Genomic DNA, 22,494 nt, shown 5'->3' with positions numbered 1-22,494 from the left:
TCATGGTAAAACAGGATTTAAACATATTTTAAACCACTGGTTTCATATGTATTACTTTTATGATGCCTTTATGTGATTTTTGGAGTTTGAAATGTGTGGTCACCATTCACTTGCATTGTATGGACCTACATGTTCTGAAATATTATTCTAAAACCTTTGCTTATGTTCAGCAGAAGAAATAAAGTCATACACAACTGGGATGGCATAATGGGAGTGTTGGGTAAATTACTTAAAATTAGTAATCCACTACAAATTATAATTATTGCTCTAAAATTGTAATCAGAATACTTTGATAATTATATAATTGAAAGATTACTGACAATATTAAAACAGCTTTCCACTCAACAATTACAAAATAGTGTCTATATTTCTTACTTGTACATTGTTACACATAAGTCATATACGCAGCACCTCACATTTCTCCTTCACAATAACTCGTTAAGGGGCCATAATTAATTAATTCTACATAAATAATATATTAGAAATAAGCATAATCCTATAATGTACTTAAAAGTAATTAAATGAATTGAAAGTCAGTAACTGTAATCTGATTAAATGAATTTCAAATGCAATGAATTACACTTGTTTTGACTAAAAAGTAATTAAATTAGTGTAACTAATTACTTTGTAATTGGACTACACTCAACACTGCACAAGGGTGAGGAAATGATGAGAGAATTTTCATTTTTGGATGAACAATCCCTTTAACTAACATTAACAAAGATTAATAAAAGCCGTGAAAATACAGTATAGTTAATTGTTAGTTCATAACATGCATTAACTAATATTACGCAATGGAACCTTATTGTATAGTGTTACCCAGTTTTTTTAAGTTTTTTTTTTAACTGCCATCCATAGAGATGTCCTAAATGGTTACACACAATTAGATTTGTCCATGTTCATTATAAAATTGTATCATAAAAGATCACAGTGCTCATAATGAGTATCACACACACTCTCTATGGGAGAGCAAACTCAAAGAACATGCATTTAGCTGGATTAACACTGTTATCTGAGCAGATCTGTGTTTTTAACCCCCTAAGAAAATTTGCCTTTGAAATTAAGATCAACTGTAGTGAAAGTGTTTTTTTATTTTTTATTTTTTTGCATTGTCTTTTTTATCCCATATTCCATCATCACCATATTTCTCATATTCTCTCTCTCTCTCTTTCAGGTCTAAATCTGTGCAGACAGACTCTTCCATTTTTTTAAACCAGAGACTTTTGGCTGCTTAGCAACCATGCATTCTGATACACACAGGAGGGCCCCCTATTTCTACAGAAACTGCAGTCTGGAGAGAAGGTAATTTGCCCACCCAAATACACACTAATACACACATACTTAGTCAGCCGTGAACTTAACTCTGTAACTTATTATTGGCAGATAGAGCTCCAGCAGCCTTAGACCTCAAATTGTGCCTTGAACAGTCAGTGGTTTGGTTTACGTGTATGTTACAAAGCAGGAGCGATCGATCGCCGCTACTGCTGTGTCTACTGGCACAGAGAACTCAGGGTGAGGGAGAAAATACATTCCAGGGCTACCTCTGAAAGTCACTGGCTCACTTAAGCACACACAGAGGCAAGTCTGGTTGGTTACTGCGGCACGGTTTGGCTGCAGCCTAAACCAGAGGGGAGGGGTCTGTCTCTTTCATACACTCTCTCTGCTCGGACTGGAACCGCTCTCTTGCAGTTCTTTTGCTGTGCAGGATTGCATGAAACAGGACCTTTTTTTTCAGGACTGGCTTAACTGCGTGAGTTTAATGTGGAAGACGTGTGTTTTGATCAAATGAAATACCCTTTTGGTACTGCGGTTTGATGGAAAACACTTGAAAACCAGGTAAGTTACCTGTGTCGTATTTTAATTATGAATTGCATAGTTGCATGAAAGAGCCTCTAACTTTCTCTCTTTTGTTTGTGTGGAAGGTTGTTATCATGATGTACATAAGCTAATATACAAAATACATAACCTATTTGATTAAAAAGTCAGCTGGGGCTTTTTTAACAACAATCACAATCCAATAAATGATATTAGGGTAAGGACCATTTCGTTTTTTCAGATTGCGTCATTTGTTTCACCTCACATGCGCCAAACTACTGAAATGGTGAAAGACTAATTAGAGTTGTAGTTATGTAATGTCATTTTGATTTGTTTTTAGTTGCATGTGATCCTGGTATTGAATTGTCTCTTCTTGGAATGCAAATCAGTATAGTATTAACTGCATTGAACGTAAATTGTGTAATACTTAATGATGTATTCATTAGAGCATATCCTCTTTTTGGATACTCTCCAGGGTTTTTTGATATAACCAGGATGATCTATTGAGTTTATGCATGCTATCTTGGCACCACTACCTACGATCACAATGCACCATACACCATTGCTGCTTTAGAGGAATGTGACACTTTGTATGTTTATGTGTGTGTTTATTAATATTAATTATCAAGACAATGATTATTTGCTCTGTGAGTGTATATAATAGTCCTGTACCTTCCTGTATCTGCACCATAAATGACATTCATAAGCACAAAACACATTTTAGCACTTTAGTGTCCATTAATGATTGTGGTGCTTACACTAGATCGCTTTAAAATAATGTCAGGAGTGAGCTGTAGAGACTTGGTAGGTATTCTGGTAACTGAGGAAATGCTTTGAAATGACAAAGCCATCTATGGCAACTGTTTAGACAGAACTGTTTGGGAACTGAGAAAAACCAAGAGAACATTTGTCAGAAGATTTAGATCAAACTTAGTCAGCCTAGATCTAAAATGCCCCATTGGCTGCGCAAATATTTTAGCCTATTTTCAAGATGTATCCATTTCAATTGCATAACTAATTTCCATCTAATTGAATTGCCTAATCTTTAACAAAATAAAATGAACAAATCTTACAAAATGCAAGTTTTATTAATTACATTTTCTTCAAGACTATTCAATTAAATAAGATGGAAATGTGTTATACAATTGAAATGGATACATCTTAAAAATAGGCAAAAATATTTTTTTGAGTGTGTGTTATTGCATCAATGTGGTAATACAGATTGTAGTGTTGTAAATTATTCCAGGATAATTAAAGGGTTCACATTACATACATATTGACATTTGTTTTACTAATGTCCATTCTCTCTTCAACCATTAGAAGTAACACTTCTGGTGTTTTCTCTCCCATCGTCAAGTTTCTGAGCACCGAATAGGCATTATTTATTGATTTTAATTTTTTCCTCCCCAATTTGGCATGCCCTATTCCGAATGCGCTCTAAGTCCTCGTGGTAGCGTAGTGGCTCGCCTCAATCTAGGTGGCGGAGGATGAATCCCAATTACCCCCGCGTCTGAGACAGTCAATCCGTGCATCTTATCATGTGGCTTGTTTAGTGCGTTCATGCGGAGACCTAGCGCGTGTGGAGACTCATGCTATTCTCTGTGGCATCCATGCACAACTCACCATGCGCCCCACTGAGAGTGAGAACCACATTATAGCAACCATGAGGAGGTTAACCCAATGTGACTCTACCCATCCTAGCAACCGGGTGAATTGTTTGCTTAGGAGACGTGGCTGGAGTTACAGAATAGGCATTATTGGCGTGTAAAGCCCAAAGTTTACTTTGGTCAGACGTGAACGCTTGGTCTTTTTACAGGACGCGTGATGCAAATTTCGTCATCAGCAGAGTGCTTGAGCACAGAACGCGTGTGTATTCTGAATGCACTGTATGCACATGTGCCTGGAATTATTTGCAATTTGTGGGTCAACAAGGTGGCAACACTCACAGTTGAGCCATTGCTGTCACGAAGAAGCTCTAGTAGAAGATGTAATTGCCGCTAAACAACAGTAGACAACAACAACATTGGAAACAACAACAGTGGATGTGTTGGAAAACACAAGAGTGTTAGGAGATCATGAGATACCTGCATTTGCATAACTTGAGTCTGAAGGAATATAAAGACATACAGGTGAAACTCGAAAAATTAGAATATCGTGCAAAAGTTCATTAATTTCAGTAATTCAACTTAAAGGTGAAACTAATATATTATATAGACTCATTACAAGCAAAGTAAGATATTTCAAGCCTTTATTTGATATAATTTTGATGATTATGGCTTACAGCTTATGAAAACCCCAAATTCAGAATCTCAGAAAATTAGAATATTGTGAAAAGGTTCAGTATTGTAGGCTCAAAGTGTCACACTCTAATCAGCTAAACACCTGCAAAGGGTTCCTGAGCCTTTAAATGGTCTCTCAGTCTGGTTCAGTTGAATTCACAATCATGGGGAAGACTGCTGACCTGATAGTTGTGCAGAAAACCATCATTGACACCCTCCACAAGGAGGGAAAGCCTCAAAAGGTAATTGCAAAAGAAGTTGGATGTTCTCAAAGTGCTGTATCAAAGCACATTAATAGAAAGTTAAGTGGAAGGGAAAAGTGTGGAAGAAAAAGGTGCACAAGCAGCAGGGATGACCGTAGCCTGGAGAGGATTGTCAGGAAAAGGCCATTCAAATGTGTGGGGAGCTTCACAAGGAGTGGACTGAGGCTGGAGTTACTGCATCAAGAGCCACCACACACAGACGGGTCCTGGACATGGGCTTCAAATGTCAAACGTCTTACCTGGGCTAAAGAAAAAAAGAACTGGTCTGTTGCTCAGTGGTCCAAAGTCCTCTTTTCTGATGAGAGCAAATTTTGCATCTCATTTGGAAACCAAGGTCCCAGAGTCTGGAGGAAGAATGGAGAGACACACAATCCAAGATGCTTGAAGTCCAGTGTGAAGTTTCCACAGTCTGTGTTGGTTTGGGGAGCCATGTCATCGGCTGGTGTTGGTCCACTGTGCTTTATTAAGTCCAGATTCAACACAGCCATCTACCGGGACATTTTAGAGCACTTCATGCTTCCTTCAGCAGACAAGCTTTATGGAGATGCTGACTTCATTTTCCAGCAGGACTTGGCACCTGCCCACACTGCCAAAAGTACCAAAACCTGGTTCAATGACCATGGTATTACTGTGCTTGATTGGCCAGCAAACTCGCCTGACCTGAACCCCATAGAGAATCTATGGGGTATTGCCAAGTGAAAGATGAGAGACATGAGACCAAACAATGCAGAAGAGCTGAAGGCCGCTATTGAAGCATCTTGATCTTCCATAACACCTCAGCAGTGCCACAGGCTGATAGCATCCATGCCACGCCGCATTGAGGCAGTAATTAATGCAAAGGGGCCCAAACCAAGTACTGAGTACATATGCATGATTATACTTTTCAGAGGGCCGACATTTCTGTATTTAAAATCCTTTTTTTTTATTGATTTCATGTAATATTCAAATTTTCTGAGATTCTGAATTTGGGGTTTTCATAAGCTGTAAGCCATAATCATCAAAATTATATCAAATAAAGGCTTGAAACATCTTACTTTGCTTGTAATGAGTCTATATAATATATTAGTTTCACCTTTTAAGTTGAATTACTGAAATTAATGAACTTTTGCACGATATTCTAATTTTTCGAGTTTCACCTGTATTTATGGGCCTAAACTCTTGAATATATATATAGTCCAGTATATGATAGCAGTCGTAGTGGGTATGTGCCAACTGCCTGTTTATGTGCGCGCAGTCAAATGAAGTATACTTTGAAAGGCTAGTGTTCGACTATATATAATTCGTTCAAAACCGAATTATACTTGGGTTTAAGGGAATATACCGGGTTCAATACAAGTTAAGCTCAATCGACAGCATTTGTGGCAAAATATTGATTACTACAAACATTTATTTGGAATTGTTTCTCCTTTTCTTTAAAAAAAATCGAGGTTACTGTGAGGTACAGTGGAAGTGAATGTGGGCACTTTTTTGAGGATTTAAAGTCAGAAATGTGAAGCTTATAATTTTATAAAAGCATTTACATTAATTCTTCTGTTAAAACGAATGTATTATTTGAGCTGTAAAGTTTTACAGTCATTTTAGAGTTTGTGGACATTACATCGTCATGGTGACAAAGTTGTAAAATTGTCTACAACTTTATTCAGAAAAGGTTTATAAGAGATTTTATCACACTAAAATCATGTTAACAGGCGTATTGTTTATGTCTTGTGGCTATACATTTGAAACAGAGTATTTTATCTTAAATTACACTATTGTGCTAAACAGAATATATCAATATCAACAGAACCAGGGATCTTTTGTGCATAGTTAATTAATGATTAACAATACTTAGAACCCTCGACTTTCTTAATGTGTTAAACATTTATTAGAGTCTGTTCAGGACCTAGATGTAGTGCAAATCTGGACTTGAAGCTTTGAATGAACCTGTGAGATCATTGTTGGCGCCAGCAGTTAAAAATTAAAAATAATTTCAACCGAGAAATAGAGATAGAAAGAAACAGAGAGGACAATGGTCATCCAGTTTGTTTGCTTATTTACTTTTACATTTGTTGTATTGTTGTGCTTGTGCAATGCAACCAGACTGTTATCAGAAGTAATTTTCAAGTTATCACAGATGCCATGTTCAAAGTCCTTGTGTCTCTGAGTTTGTGCTGTTTGTACAAATGGAACGGCTTTAGTCCTCAGGCTATGTCTCTTTACTTGACCTATCAGAGGACAGAGCCAGGTGTCACTATGTTAGAGAGAGAGAGAGAGAGAGAGAGAGATACATCACTTTGGTCCTTTAAGCACAGTATAAGATGTGGATACTAATTGAAGGAGTAAATTATTATGTTGTCTACATTCACAAATCAGGCCTTCTCATTTGTAAATTTCTGAGTGGAATCTTCCTATAACATTTTATTAGGGATGTGTTATGCAAGAGTTATTGTCCATAGGAAACTAGAGGAGAGTGCCATTAGAACAAGACATAAAGAGAGACCGGCAGGAAAACTGAGACAGTGTTGCATAATCTGACAGCATCTCGGAAAGAATGACATTTATATGGAGGTGTTACTCCCCACCTGAGTAATTTATGATGGTATTAATTATACAAGTCATCACCTATAAAAGGTGTGGATTGTCTGCACATGTAATAAAAAATACAATTGTATCAGGGGTGAGACAGATGAAATCTGTCTAATGAAATGCATATGGTCATACTTTAGAAATGAATAGGGCAATTGAACCGAAAGTGACAAAAATGCCTTAGATATTTAAAGTAGTGAATTCCATTTTATTTATTTATTTTTTATAAAAGTTGATACATTTTAACATGGCATACAATGTTAACATTAGATTTGATACATTTTAGCTTACATTTTGATTCATTTAATATAATACTCAACACAAAAAAAAAAAAAAGGATTTTTGCCGATTGTTCAAAATTAATAACTTTGAACGATAATCAACCAATCATGTTGATGCAGGCCAGGGGTGTATGCAGAAAGCTGTTTTGAAAACATTGTTTATTGATGCAATTCCTTGCGATGAAGTGTCGTAGAAATTAAATACTTCAGCTTTAAGTGTATTTTATGTTTTTTTTTTGCAAGATGAATATGAAGGGGATACTTGTTAGTGTTTAAAGTTTTGTTATGTTGAGATTTAGAAGGGTTATGTTAGAGTTTTTGGGTTACCATTATGGTGAAGAGTAGAGCTTGAGCTAATGATAGAGGACAGGTACTGGTTGTTTTCTGTAGTTTTTGTTTAGATAAATTTAGATTGAAAATAAAATGTATTAATTGATTTTAATGAAGTATATGATGAAAATTGGAGGCACACTTTATTTTAAAGTAGTCAGTAATATATAAATTTGTATAGTTAGAAAGTAGAAAACATGTTCAATGGGGAAAACTCTGGTCATAGTAATATTTGGCAATGCTAAGAGCTTGTCAAATTATGTGTGTGATGCATGTAGGTGAATTCAGAAAGCAAAGCAGCATTTTACCTTCATGCTGAAATATTTTCATTCTAGGTCATCAGTGTAATTCCTTGTTAATGGGAATACTCATCTAATTACTAAAACTGTGTTACAGAATGACTGCAGTTCCTAAATTATGAATATTAACCTGGGGAATTATGCAGGTACTAATTATAAAATGATGCTTAACATGCTGTGTGGAAATTTGATTTAAATGATATTCTGGGGAGGTAATTTGTTATTTTACTTCTGGGAAAAAAACAAAGTTTTGATCACATTGACAAAGATATACAGTGACTCTTTGCAAGGTCACGATGAAACTTTAATCTTTGGCTTTCTTATACATGCCAGTATTGATTATATAAGTTCATTTTCCAGTGAAACCTCATATCTTCTCGGCTGAGACATTTGGGCTTCAGGCACTGAGGAGTGTTCTAGAAATTCACTCAGTCCAGTTCTAGAACACGACATTCATTCTCTGTCTCATTCTGTCAGGGTAGGACGCATTAGGAAGGAAGGCCCCCCTCCCTTTCACTGTTCTTTTCACCCAAAGGGCCAGAGGGCAGACTTGTAAAAAAAATATATATATTATTGTATCACAGTTATAATACTGTTATAAAAATTGTCATGAAATTGCTATTTCTACTATTCTGAATTTGAGTTTTTTTTTTTCAAATTAGAGCTAATTAAAAAGTAATTTATGTTTAATTTCTGCAGCACCAAACGAAATTGCAAAAATACTTACTGTTTTCAAACAAGTTTAAACACTCTCATGTCTACCTTTGCTCAAAACTAAACAGTATTACTACTCCAAACTCTGCTAATTAAGTGTGATCGGAATTATCCTACTTCCCACATCTGAAGTGGTAATTACGAGTGCACCGCCTTCAAGTGCTTTGTTGTCGAAAAAAGAGGAAATATAAACGACGGCAGGCTCAGTCATACATATTGTTTAGTAAACTTTTTTTATGAAGCTAATCATCAATTAGCCTACTGATGATAATGGAATTTTAGTCAAATAAAAGCTATTTTCACGGTGTGAAAATTGTACAACATGCAGCAAATGGTTGATGATATACATAAATTAATTTGTCCGAAATGGCAAGCTAATAATTAGCTGCATTTAGAAAAATGAATAAAACCTCCTTCACTACAGAAACCGTGCTGTCCTACGCAATGTTGAAGGATATTATTATTATTACTGAAGACTATTCCCATCTTGAAAACTTGTGTAACAAAATTATCGATGCCTTCATGTGCTATCGGGATTATCATACTTCTCACTTCTAAAGTCATAATTATGAGTATGTGCATTCAAGTGCATTGTTGTCAGAAAAAACAGGAAACGAGGACAACATCAGGTTCATTCATACATATTTCTTGAGGAACTTTTATTTTGACCACATAACACATATTTCTCTTATTGCTGATTATACAGCCTGATCTCACAGTGAAATCGGAAACAGTAAGTCGAATTTTCTTTAGCTAAAATCGGTTTATGCTTACCGAAATTTAAAACACTGCCCCCAGTGTCCAAAACAGTAAGTATTGTAAGGCGTATAGGGACATTTGAGTTCTTTTTATGCCCAGGAGTGGTCACCAAAAGCTAGTAGTCTTTTCAGCTGAACAGGATGTAACACAGTCAAGAGGAATGCATATTTTAGTGACTTTAACCCACAACCCAACCATAACATAATCATTAGTGAAGTAAAAATGAAATGTTAGGGAGAATAATGCAACCTCCGAGTCATGCTTGTCATTGATTAAGCAAATGCAATTACTTCCTTGTTTCAACGTGGATACAAACCTGGGTCTTTCACGCTGCTGATGCAATGCGCTGCCAGTCGAGCCACATGGGAAGGTAAACACACTGAAACCGATGCAAAAATGTCTGGTTGGAAATGTTGCATGTCACATGTCACTGAGTCTGCATACTGTCACCGATCTTATGGTACCGAAACGTTCGGAAACAGCATTTCTGTGTTATCATGTTAGACGATAATAGAATTTTGGTCAAATAAAAGCTATTGTCATGGTGTAAAAATGTACAACATGCATCAAATGGTTGCTGATATAGATAAATATATTTTATCGAAATGGCAAGTGTTAACAATTAGCTGTATTTAGAAAAATGAATAAAACCTGTCATTCACTACAGAAACCTCTGCCATGTTGAAAGTTTACAACTCTTCCTATCTTGAAAATTCAGGTATCAAAATTATCTCAGAGTTTCCCAGCCATAATAATGACTTGAGGGGTCGTTCATGTGCAACTTCCGAGTGGAAAACTCGTATTTACGATAATTCCGATAGAACAGGAAGGCAGCAGTAGATTGCAATTTGGTGCCGTTGGTATAGAATTTACCTTTAACTACTTAAAAAATGGAAGTAGGAAACCTGTTAGTATTGAATAAATTGTCTTTTTGTTGAACATAATCAGTTCTTTACTAAGAATTGTAGCTGTCTTGAAGTTTGATTTGTGATTTTTCTTTCCCTGTATGATGTCTGCTAAGAGTATATTTCAGCTGACAGGCATGCAGTAGAGCATAGCAGTCTTGGCTCACTCCTCTCATGAACAAATGTGTTGCATGTGTGTATATATATGTGTGCACGTCTATGTCAGAGAGTGTAGAGAAATGTGACGTGTCTTCTAACCTCATTTTTGTGAACCCAATCCAATCGATGTCTCTATAATTCTCATTCCACCCCAGGGATAAATTGGACTGACCCTAAAAGATAGAATCATTGCTTTCTCTCTCTCTCTCTCTCTCTCTCTCTCTCTCTCTCTCTCTCTCTCTCTCTCTCTCTCTCTCTATCTATCTCTCTCTCATTCTCTTTCTCTGTAAGGCTATAGTCTCATGTTTCTGATAATCTGTGCTGGTAGAGATGTTAGAGCAAGTGTAATTATCAATCCCATAAGATTATAGTGGCCTCAGAAAACGTCACGCAGGCCAGGAAGATCATGTACCCACTGGCTCAGTAGGAAGCAAGCCGGAATTGTTACATAATACATCAATTACTGAACTTACTGTGATTTACACTACCAGCCATTTGAGTGTACTTTTATAAAAAGACTTGACTTATTGTTTTTAAATTTTTCATCAGCTGCTATTTTATGTTTTCTCTAGGTGCTAGAATAGTTTTAAAGGTGATCAGCTTTTGTCTCTTTTCTGCATTTTTAATTACACCCATCTTGTGCTCCTGAGTGATATATGAGCTTGTGCTGTCTCAACAACAGTAGCCGTATCTGTAACACAAACAGATCTCTGGTCTAATGGCACCAGGAATGGATTGTTCAGGATTGCTTATCTTGCCTACAAACTTGAAGTAAATAATTGGCACCTCATTGAAACAGTGGTTATTCTTTCAAATTTCCAACACTGTGAAAAACTATTTCCTAATCTATCTAGCTTGTCGCGGTTGATACCCATAATTCCAATATACCTCACTCAATACCTGGAAAATAGCTCTCTGAAAATGTTGAGAGTTTTGAAAAGTTGGTGTTTTTTGCAGTGTCAGTAAAAATGGCACAGGAACATTTTGCCACCCACTCGTCCTCCCCACCCGGGTAGTTATCAGCCTGTTCTTTGTATTAAAAGATGACTTATACATTTTGATGGGTAAAGGGTTTCTGTGAGTAGAACAATCAGACTCTTGGTCAGGACCATTTGACATTTGGCTGGAAACTCAAGGGCACTATTGTGGCTGTAACTATCACAATTGCCTTTTGTGAGAGAAAGAATGTCCTGAATATCCAAATAAAGCTTTTCGTCTTATTAGCATCTGACCCACATTATCCACATCTGATTGAGTGTGACTCTGACCTAATGCAGACTTCATTGTGCAGGTGTACTCTAATATGTATGCCTAAACCATGCAATTTACATGGAATTTCAATGCAGTCAGCTTTAAACAAGATTTTCCAGTCTACAAGCTGAAAGTTTTACAAACTGCAATATGCAAAATAATGGAATACTTCAGAGAAAAAGAATGTCTTAAACTAGAGAGATAACAAGAGACAGCGGCTTAATAGTGAGTTTAATAATTATGCTTATAATTAAATAATTAAGCTCATTGTTCATCTTTTATTAGATGTCTTAAAAATGGTCTTAAAGGTTAGTTCACCCAAAAATGAAAATTCTGTAATAATCATACTCACACAAGAAAGAAAGTCAAATAGTTTTGGAACAACACGAGTATGAGTAAATGATAATTTCATTTTCATTTTTGTAAACTATCCCTTTAAGAAAAACAAAAACACACTAACTCAAACTCAAGATTGTAATGCATGAACTGAGTCTCAACCATACATACATACACAAGCTAAGTGTGTCAAAGAAAATATGTAGGTTTTTGGTTGAACATTACAGAAGCAATATAAAAGAATGCTCTTCTCACCTCTGACTCTCCCTATGAAGAGTAATATTCAGTATGGGAACAAGAGGAGTTGCCAGTAGGGAGCAGTAGTGCACTGTGTTACACCCCTTGTTTAGCAATCCAACATAACATATTTTTAAAAGCAGCATATTTCTTCCCATTTACATTTGATTACTTTTAAGTTGAGTCAAAATATAATTGTGTTTGTTTCTTCATGTCTGAACTCATGGGTACATGTGTTTTTTATTAGATGTATAATCAATAAATATTTAACACATCAGGACTATATAAAATTAAACTAACATGCTCTTGTCTTCTTTTTTTCCATAGAATCATCAAAGAAGGGCCAGCCAAGTCATGGACACCATCCTCTGAATGAACAAAGGGATGGTAAACACCTTCCCTAATATCTTTCTCTACATATTGGGCTGTACATCAGTGCTGAATTGGGTCTAGCTATGGGAGGTTTGGATGTGTGATTGAGTCTCAATCTCTTCTATTGCACTTCTACGTGCCTCATGGAGCCGCCAGTAGACAAGTCTGAGCTTCCGAACCCTACACTTCCCAAGATAACCTCTCAAGGATCTCAGCATGGGATGTGTCTCCCATTACACAGTGGTGTTCAGAGTAACAGTGCTTTCACCTCTGAGTCCTCATTGTCTTCATCGTCAGCTATGCCCCCATATGATAGAGGTGAAGCATCACCAGACTCCATGTGTAGCTTGAGTAGTCTGAGCAGTGCCAGAACATACAGCCCTTTGGATGTGGACATGCCAGAGGTAGAGATGGGTAAAACCATAATCAACAGTGATGATTCAGTCATGCAGAGCCCAAACTGCAGACCGGACTACAGTGAGTCCATTGACAATGACAATTCTGTATCTGTCTATCTGGACGCCAATGAAGACTGCTGGAGTGACAATGATAATCATGATGGTACTTTGATGGTAACACAGAAGGTTGGACTAAATGACAACAGTGATGAAGCCTCCTTGTGCTCTTCAGAACATGGTGATTATAATGACCTTAAAAAAGAGGAGAAAGAAGACTCTTTTCTCTCTTTAGTCTCGGTAGATTTGGTGTTGAAGAGCCAGATTGGTGTTTCTGCGCTGGAAGTCTCCACCAGCTCAGAGGTGGACCTGCTAAAGAACACTTTACCAGACCTTTCTCAAGACCAACCAGCGGAAGGCAAGTCGCAGAGCTCCAACAGAGTGACTGATCTGGCTACAGTCAATGCCCCCCAGAGGGAAGTGGTCCAAGAGAAAGGGGAACTCTCTGTTGAGTTGTGTCCAGACACTCAAGCTAATGAGATAATCCTGAATGAAATGGTGGTGCATCTTGAAGATTCAGTGGGTAATAGAATATGCACCAGAAACATAAAGGTCTTGTCTGTTTCTAAAGAGGATAACCAGCCAAAGTCCACAGTGAAAAAGACCAATGCTCTGGGAGGTCATGGTCTCACCAAGCCTCCTAAAAGGGCTGCTCTGACCAAAGCCACAAAACCTGAGGTGAAAAGATTCCCCAGACCAGACTTGAAGAACGTGAAGGCCAAGATAATTTCCAGAGCTGCCTCTGCACCAAGATCTGCCAGTCCCGCCAAAACAATCTCTAATCTTGGCCAGTCAGCTTCAGCCAATGTGAAAATGCTTCCTCTTACGGCAAACCGTGAAACCAGTAGGAGAGTGGAAGATAAAGCTGTTGGGAAAAGAAGCAGATCCTCATCGAGCCATGCAAGGGAACCAAAGAGATCTGACTGTCGAGAGTCAGACCCTAAACTCCAAACAACGTGTCTGCCACCGGATAGGAAAAAGGCACTTATCATTGAATCATCTGTGAATCATACAGAAGTTGCAGAGGTTGACACCAATGGCAATCAGGAGAAGGTTGTGATCACTTTATCTTTACAAACACGAGGAGAAGTATTTTCTCCCTCAACCGATCTCATAGATGAAGAAAAGGTTCAACTTATGAAAGAAACAGAGGAAGAACCCTCTAAAGGCACCAGCAAGGTTAGTCATTCAATTCCAAAATTTCAATATCATTATATTTTTGCTGTAGTTCTTGGCTAAACAAGTGAACACAACTAAACCACACTGGCATACAATTAGTCAAGGATGAACTACTGTATTTAACCATGGCAGATTTTAACCAAAAGTTTAAACTGTTTACAGGACAAGGGTGTAGTTCATTAATGTCAGTTTTGTGGCAAGTTGTCCTATTTGTATAGGGGCGGGCTGTAACTTATGTTTTAGATGTTCTACATTTATATAACTGATCAATTACAATATTTGTTGGCCAAAAAAAATTTGTGATGTATGTTACGTTTCCAATTTGTTGTTTAATTAATTGTTATGTGCATCATAATTGTTTCGATTTAGCTGAAAAGCCCAAAATGTTCACATGAAACCTACGCCACTGATTTAAAAATGCACACACTCATTTTTCCACATTAAAAAAGTTTAACTTCTAAAGACTTGAATTGTAATTTTGCAATATATGTAGGAAATCATGACTACTCACATTAAAATGAAGACTCCAGTCAAATCAGTAACCTTATAAAAGCTGTTTATGTTCTAGATGGAGAGGGGCCACACATGGGGGTCCATGTTAGAATCACATGACTAGCCAAATACTACTTGCTTAATCTCAGTAACCATCCTGTTATTTAGCACTTTCACTTGTTGTTTAAAGTAATCATGGCTGACTGTGAATACTACATGTCTACAATGATATCTGAAACAGAAACTATTTATTTTAAATTATGCTGCATCCAAAGACGCTAGGTGTCAGTGTAAGTCCAAGATGACACAAAGACAAAAGTTACTTAGTGCACCTTAAATGACAGGTTCCATTATGACAGCCTACCCCATATGGTGTGAAAACATTTTCCACTATTGGGGAATATTGTCACAAATTGTTCAATTAACTGAATTGTTTTTTACTGTGCAATAATGATAGAAATGTTCAATTGCTTTTTCTAGCCAAGAATTAAAGGTTTTTGGCTATACAAAAATGTACTTTTATGAATAAAAGACTAAAAAGTATGACAACTAGCCCTTTTGTCTTCCCTATACATCGATGAGCCAAAACATTGTCTCAAAGCATAATATGCTGTTTGTCCTCCATGTGCCGCCAAAACAGCACCAACCTGCCAAGGCATGGACTCTACAAGACTTATGAAGGTGTCTATGTGGTATCTGATACCTAGATATAAGTAGCAGATTCTTCAAGTCTGATAAGTTGCAAGGTGGAGTCGCCGTGGATTGGACTTGTTGGTCCAGCACATCCCACAGATGCTTAATCGGGTTGAGATCTGGGGAATTTGGAGGCCAGGGCAACACCTTGAACTCTTCATTATGTTCCTCAAACCATTCCCGAACAGTGTGTGCAGTGTGGCAGGGTGCATTTCCTGTTGAAAAAGACCACTGTCATCAGGGATTACCATTACTGTGAAGGGGTTTACCTGGTCTGCAAAGATGTTTAGGAAAGTAGCAATTGTCAAATTGATGCCCACATGAATGACCGGACCCAGGGTTTCCCAGCAGTATGTTGTCCAGAGCATCACACTCCCTCTATCAGCTTGTCGTGTTCCCACAGTGCATCCTGGTGCCATCACTTCCCATGTAAAAGGTGCACATGTACATGGCCGTCCATGTGATGTAAAAGAAACAGGACTTATCAGACCAGGCAACCTTCTTCCACTGCTCCAAGGTCCAATCCCGATGCTCGCACACCCATTATAGATGCCTTCGAAGGTGGACAGGGGTCATCAGGGGAACTCTGACCGGTCTGCAGCTAGGCAATCCCATATGCAGCAGGGTGCAATGCACTGTGTTTTGACACATTCCTCCTGTAACCCTCATTAACATTTTCAGTGACTTGTACCACAGTAGACCATCTGTCGGCTCGGACTAGTCAGGATAGCATTCCTGCCCTCGCGCTTTGATGAGCCTTGGGCACCCAACACTCTGGTTTGTGGTTTGTCCCTCCTTGGACCACTGTTGTTTAGGTACTCACCAGTGCTAACCGGGAGCACCCCACAAGCCTTGCCATTTCACCCAGTCATCTAGCCATAACAATTTGGCCCTTGTCAAAGTCGCTCAGGTCTTTACTCCTGCCCATTTCTTCTGCCTTCAACATGTTGACCATGAGAACTGATTATTTGCTTACCATCTAATCTACCCAGACCTTGACATGTGGCCTTGTTAGGAGATTATCAACATTATTTGTTTCACCTGTTAAGTGGTCATAATGTTTTTGCTCATCTATGTAGGCCATAATCTAAGCATTTGCTGTATTAGGAAACTTTATTACTGGAAACTTTACTAAACTTTACTTAAAGACTTAAGACATTCTAATGACCCATCTCTTGCTTTATCTAAGGCATTTAGCAATATATATATAGCAATATATATAGATGCACAAAAAAGGTTGATTGAGACGTCAGCCAATGGAAACTTTTTGACTCACCAGTGTTTATTGATGTGTGAGGTGTTTGATGTCAGTAGAATAGTGTGATCCATGTGGGATTATATAACTTGACTTGATTTGCATTTTGCACTTTCTAGTAAATTCTCTCTAGTTTTTTCCTCATCTTTTTATATATAATGTTTTTAAACACTTTAAGCACTCACACAGTACCTTTCATGTCCTCATATCATACTTATAATAGTTGGAAATTTGATCTAGGCCCAGTTTTGATTTAATGTGATCAGGCAGCTTGTTCAAGACGTTTGTGTTGTTTATGTACATGCATTAGCTATGGCAACAGAAAAAATCTAAATCTAGAATACTTCAACTGTTTACATTAAATTTAAACTAACATATTTTTAACAGCTGTGCGATTCCATGTCAATTGTCTCTTTCTAAATGAGGAGAAATGCTTCAACAGGTCTAGCTCTATACGTGTCATCACATGACTGTGCTATGTTGTTATTCAGGCTTAAATACGTTATTATGTTGGGTCCAACCAAATGTCAAGAGGAAATGCAGATCTCCAAAATGTTTGTAGAATATAAAGACTGTGATTAGGGAAGGACACACATGCTTATTTGCTCATTAACACTTTGTTTTCTGTTCACCATCCAGAGTCTCATATATTTATATTTATGCCCCCCCCCCCACCAACGTCATGAATCCATGGATCATGAATCCTGCCTTGTGTTAAAAGTCCAGGCTGGTGGTGGTGGTGTTATGATGTGGGAAATTGAGTATTTTTGCTGACCATGTGCATCCCTTCATTGCCACAATTTACCCATCTTCTAATGGATACTCCCTGCATGATAATGCACCATGTCACAAAGCAATTGTTATCTCAAACTGTTTTCATGAACATGACAATGAGTTCACTGTTCGTCAGTGGCCTTCCAGCCAGCTGGACTGGCCCCAATAACTTAATTTGTAAGTGCCTTACTGTAACCGCAATTTTTGCCTTATTCTTTTTTTCTTCCTTTTTTTTAATTTGAACTTAAATGAGTTTAACTTAAAATTAAGTGTTGAACTTTTTAAATAGAACATAAGTGGAATGTTAGGGAAGAAAGAAGGAAGAGAAGAACATTTCTTAGAGGAGTCTGACTCACGAACATTGATTTAGATAACAGTCTTTTCACAAACTCACTCCATGTGTGTGAAGGGTGTTTAAAAACAAGGGAGAAAAAAAAAAGAGTATAAAAGGAAAAGATATGGGCTGGCCCTGGCATCAGAGGACCTGAGGGAATATAACACAATAGCAACGTTTTCCCCTTTACTTTTTTATTTTTTCCTTTTGGTTTTACCGAGTTGGCAAGACTTATTTCCCCTCCCTTCTTTCCGCTCCTCCTCCTCCCTCTCTCTCCTTCTCTCTTGCTTCTCTCTCTCTCTCTCTCTCTCTCACTCTCTGCCTCTGCACATTTTCTGTCTGTTTTGTGGAATGGCTAACACTATGATTACCCTACGCCGTCCAGAGTTGGGCTCTCTCGCATGGGATGCTGTCAGTAACCAAAGGCTCTTTTTGCAGACTGTGTCTTCCAAGCTGGGACCTTCATTAGGGACTACAGCTAGCAGTACATCCACATCTGGACCCCCAGAACCCAGACTGAAGCCCCCAAGTCGAGAAGCCCGACCCACTGGTAGTCTGGGTCCATCGGGAGGCCGAGCAGTTCAGCCGTCGGGTAAGTTTCACTTGTTAAACACACTAGACTGAACAAATTCTTAAGGGCATTGCATTAGGATGAAGTGCCTCTAGATTGTTTTGTTGAGCCTGTGTACTGTTTCCTGCAAACTTACACTGATTATTATGTCAACTGATTTTACTTGCATCAATCTCACAGTTTAGGTTATTTACAGTATCCACAGAGGAAAAACAGATTTAATTTACACTTGTGTGTTATGACTTGTGCGTGCATTGTGTCGGGGGTCTCTCTCTGTAAATGTGAGGTATGCTTGATCTGTAAGTTACAGTGTCTTTCTGACGCACCTTTAACGTACAAGCTGACACAGCAGAGTTGATATTTAAATGTCTTTCACATTCCTCTACCACACAAAAGTAGCCGCACACACACTCAGGGAGTTCACAGGAACATGCAGGAAAACGTCTTTATACTATTGTACAGGAGTATGTGTACAAAATGTCCCCTCCCTTTCGGGACATTCGGAGACATCCTTAAAGGTAAAACCAATTTGTTTATAAAGTCAATATTTTAATGGTAAGTTTATGAAAAAAAGAAAGTTTTCTAAAAAAAAAATACAAAACAGCACCAACCCGCATCTCAGAATAGCATTCTGAGATGCTATTCTTCTCACCACAATTGTAGAAAGTGGTTATCTGAGTTACCTTAGACTTTATCAGCTGGAACTAAACTGGCAATTCTCTGTTGAGCTGCTGCTCACTGGATGATTTTGGCACCATTCAGAGTAAATTCTAGAGACTGTTGTGCATGAATATCTGGCATGATTGTTGGTGTCAGATGGACTGGTTTGAGCATTTCTGTTACTGCTGATCTTCTGGGATTTTCACACACAGCAGTCTAGAATTTACTTCAATTGGTGCCAAAAACAAAAAACATCCAGTAAGCAGCAGTCCTGTGGACAGAAATGCCTTACTGATGAGAGAGGCCAACAGAGACTGACCAGAAAGGTTTGATTTGACTAAGTCTATGGTAACTCAGAGAACTGCTCTTTACAATTGTGGTGAGAAAAATATTATCTCAGAATGCTATATTGAGATTCGTGTATACTCGTGTATACCTCATGTATACTCTAAAAAAGTGGTAACCTGCAATTGTTACTTTAAGGAGCTATTCTATCTAATCTAACCCTTAACATTTGTTTAGTTTGTGTAACCTAATGTATTTAGGTTGATTCAGTAATGTCTAATAATATTTTTTACTTGAATAAAAACAGTTAATTTGGATAGTTCACCCAAAAATGAAAAATATCTCATTATTTACTCGCCCACATGCCATCCCAAATGTGTATGACTTTCTTTCTTTTGAGAACACAAACTAAGTTTTTTAGAAGAATATTTCAGTTCTGTAGGTCCATACAATGCAAGTGAATGGTGGGCAGAACATTGAAGCACCAAAAAAACAAAAAGACAGCAAGTAATCTATATGACTCAGTTGGTTAAATACATTTAAATACTAAAACAGATACATTTTTGAAGGGATAATTCACACAAAATGTTTACATTGTTACATTGTTACCCTCCTGCTATCCCAGATGTGTATGACTTTCTTTCTTTCTGCTGAACACAATCAAAGATTTTTAGAAGAATATTTCAGCTCCATACTTCCTCACAATGAAAGTTAATGGGTACCAAAATATTTAAGCTCCAAAAGGAAATAAAGGCAGCATAGAAGTAACCCACGTGACTCCAGTGGTTAAATCTGTATCTTCAGAAGTGATATGATAAGTGTGGGTGAGAAAAAAGTCCTTTATTACTATCAATATCCACTTTTTTTTTTTTTTTTTTTGGCAATTCTCATTCCACTGGAGAATTTTATGCTTCCTTAATGTGCATTTTGGAGCTTCAAAATGTTTGCATCCATTCATTGTGAGAACCTACAGAGCTGAAATGTTCATTTTTATTCAGCAGAATAAATAAAGTCATACATCTGGGATGGCATGAGCTGTGATTTAATGATGAGATAATTTTCATTTTTGGTTGAACTATCTTTAAGTAGTAACCTTTAAGACATGAAGTACAATTCGGTTTAAGCTTATTAGGGATTTCAGGTTTATTATTTAGGTAATTGTTTTCTTAGTGAAGATAGCTGCTGTAGGTAAACAAGAGTGTGTATGTGTTGGTCAAGTTTTATCTACATTTTGGGTAATGTTCCTAAAAGAATTGTAAAAATGAGGTTTAGGGGTAAGGGATAGAAATTGTTTATTTTTAAGTATTAAAACAAAAGGAGTCAATGGAATGTCCCCACCATAATAAAATTACGTGTGTGTTTGTAATAGAGAGAGAGAGGTTGGGCTGCAGCTGGTGTTAATAAGCTTGCAGAATGCAATACTTCACTGTCCAACCTCTGCGTAGTGTTGCATAACTAACCCTCTTTTTCTACGGCCACATGTTCATCATTTTAAAGCCATAACAGACACTTCAATTTAACATTTAACACTTTACTTCAATTTCCTATCTCATATTGTCTCATTTTTTCTTTTTTCCTCGGTCTATCTTTCCCTCCTCCCTCCACGTCCTGTGCGTATTTGTGTACTCTAAGGATTTTTACCTTGATATTTATCCAGGTCCTGTTTAGATCAGAAAACCCCACATATTTTTTCAGGAAGTGGTTATTTAATTGTGCTCAAGATGTGTATGTGTGTACATGTCCTCACTTTTGGCTGCCCGTGACCTAACCCTCCTCTTTCACATATCTCTTTCTCTAATGCGTGTTTCCATTTTATTCCATTTTTGTCCGCACGTGGTTTCAGGGCCTTATTCTAGATGTTGGTGTGTGTAGTATTTCAGAGTCAATGAAAAGTAGAATCGAATCAAACAGAAAAGGTCACATTTCTCCCAGACAATTGCTGTTTTGTTTCTTCTTCCCAGAGACCACAGGCCAACATTGTGACTTTTGTACTAAGATCTAATAGCTGCAAATCAGGGGAAAGTTTTGTTTCAAAGAATATCTGTTCTGGGATTAACCTCCTAATGTTTTAACCGCTTAGCCACACTAATTTAGTACCACTTGTAAAAGCCCTCTTTTTATATGTTTGATAGCTTTCATAATTCAGTTTTGAAGTGTGGACGGCCAAGTGTGACACGTGAGATAAAAATAAAAGATTGATACTCAAATTAACTCGCTCTTGGATTTAAAAAGTCCAAAGTCAGAATTGCCTGAGGGTTAAAGGAATGCTCCGGGTTAACTACAAGTTAAGCTGTATGGACAGCATCTGTGGCATGCTGTCGATTACCACAGAAAATAATTTTGAATCATCCCTAAATTTGTGCTAACAAACAAAAAATGGATTTAGAGTAATGCACTTAGAGTTGAAGTCTATAGGCTAGGCATTGCATTGGAATAAGTGTTAAAGTACATGTTGAGACTAGTGTGATTGAACTACATGACCATGTAAATCTGGTAACTTTTAATACTTGCAAGATTACCAGAAAGGGACCGTGTAACAGTATAAGGAGGGCAAGGAGGAGGAGGGAACCGGTTTCCACAGTCCACATGAGTCAGAGTTTTATTTAATAAAATAATATTAATCGCTTTTCAGCTTCACACTCAAAAACCAATAATCTGCTTTGCAGCATAAAAGGGAAGTCAAGTCAATTTTTCAGCATGACACTCTATAATACGGAAAATATAATCACTGGTGTGCAGCTATCTCTCTCCTTTCTCTGTGGACTGAGTCATTTTTTATCTCCCCTATCTCTCACTGCAAAAACAGAAACGGTAATTTGTAGCATTTCGTCTCAGGTGGAACTCCTAAGCGCTTTCTCTCTCTCCAGAAGGGCGCTCAACCACGACCTCACCTCCACAGACCGTTTACAGTACATCGACAAAAATGCACCAACAAAGGCATTACCGAGAACATAGTTCCACAGCTGAAAGAATGATTCAGAGAGCTTTACAACTCAAATAACACATATTTTGTACAAAATAAATAATATAAAATTTGTAACAAATAAGACCTTCATATTCCTGCTTTTAAAACCTCCAGAATGCCTTGCTTCATAGACATCCACTGTAAGAACATTACTGTAAACACAATATGTGTTTATATTTTCTTATCATGTGTCATATGTTGTTGAAAAGCTCTGAATGTGTAGAATTCAACAAGCTTAATTGTTATACCTTACAGACAGAAATGTA

The 22,494-nt window shown here is 37.5% G+C and overlaps 1 protein-coding gene across 2 annotated transcripts in view; it reads left to right on the top strand.

The window, feature by feature from the left end:
• The first annotated feature begins 1,604 nt into the window (after nucleotides 1-1,604).
• The window catches only part of LOC127644409 (microtubule-associated tumor suppressor 1 homolog), a 55,241-nt gene continuing 34,351 nt past the window's right edge, over nucleotides 1,605-22,494 (top strand). The window contains exons 1-3 of one of the 2 annotated variants that reach the window (XM_052127567.1): nucleotides 1,605-1,836; nucleotides 12,521-14,199; nucleotides 18,186-18,339. In XM_052127567.1, the coding sequence (XP_051983527.1) occupies nucleotides 12,709-14,199; nucleotides 18,186-18,339 (1,645 nt within the window). In that variant the 5' untranslated portion in view covers nucleotides 1,605-1,836; nucleotides 12,521-12,708. The remainder of the gene's footprint in view (nucleotides 1,837-12,520; nucleotides 14,200-18,185; nucleotides 18,340-22,494) is intronic. The other variant, XM_052127568.1, reaches the window with a different exon arrangement.

This window comes from Xyrauchen texanus, chromosome 5 (genome assembly GCF_025860055.1).
Source record: "Xyrauchen texanus isolate HMW12.3.18 chromosome 5, RBS_HiC_50CHRs, whole genome shotgun sequence".
Classification (NCBI taxonomy): domain Eukaryota; kingdom Metazoa; phylum Chordata; class Actinopteri; order Cypriniformes; family Catostomidae; genus Xyrauchen; species Xyrauchen texanus.
This window is presented reverse-complemented; position numbering and strand designations above follow the sequence as displayed.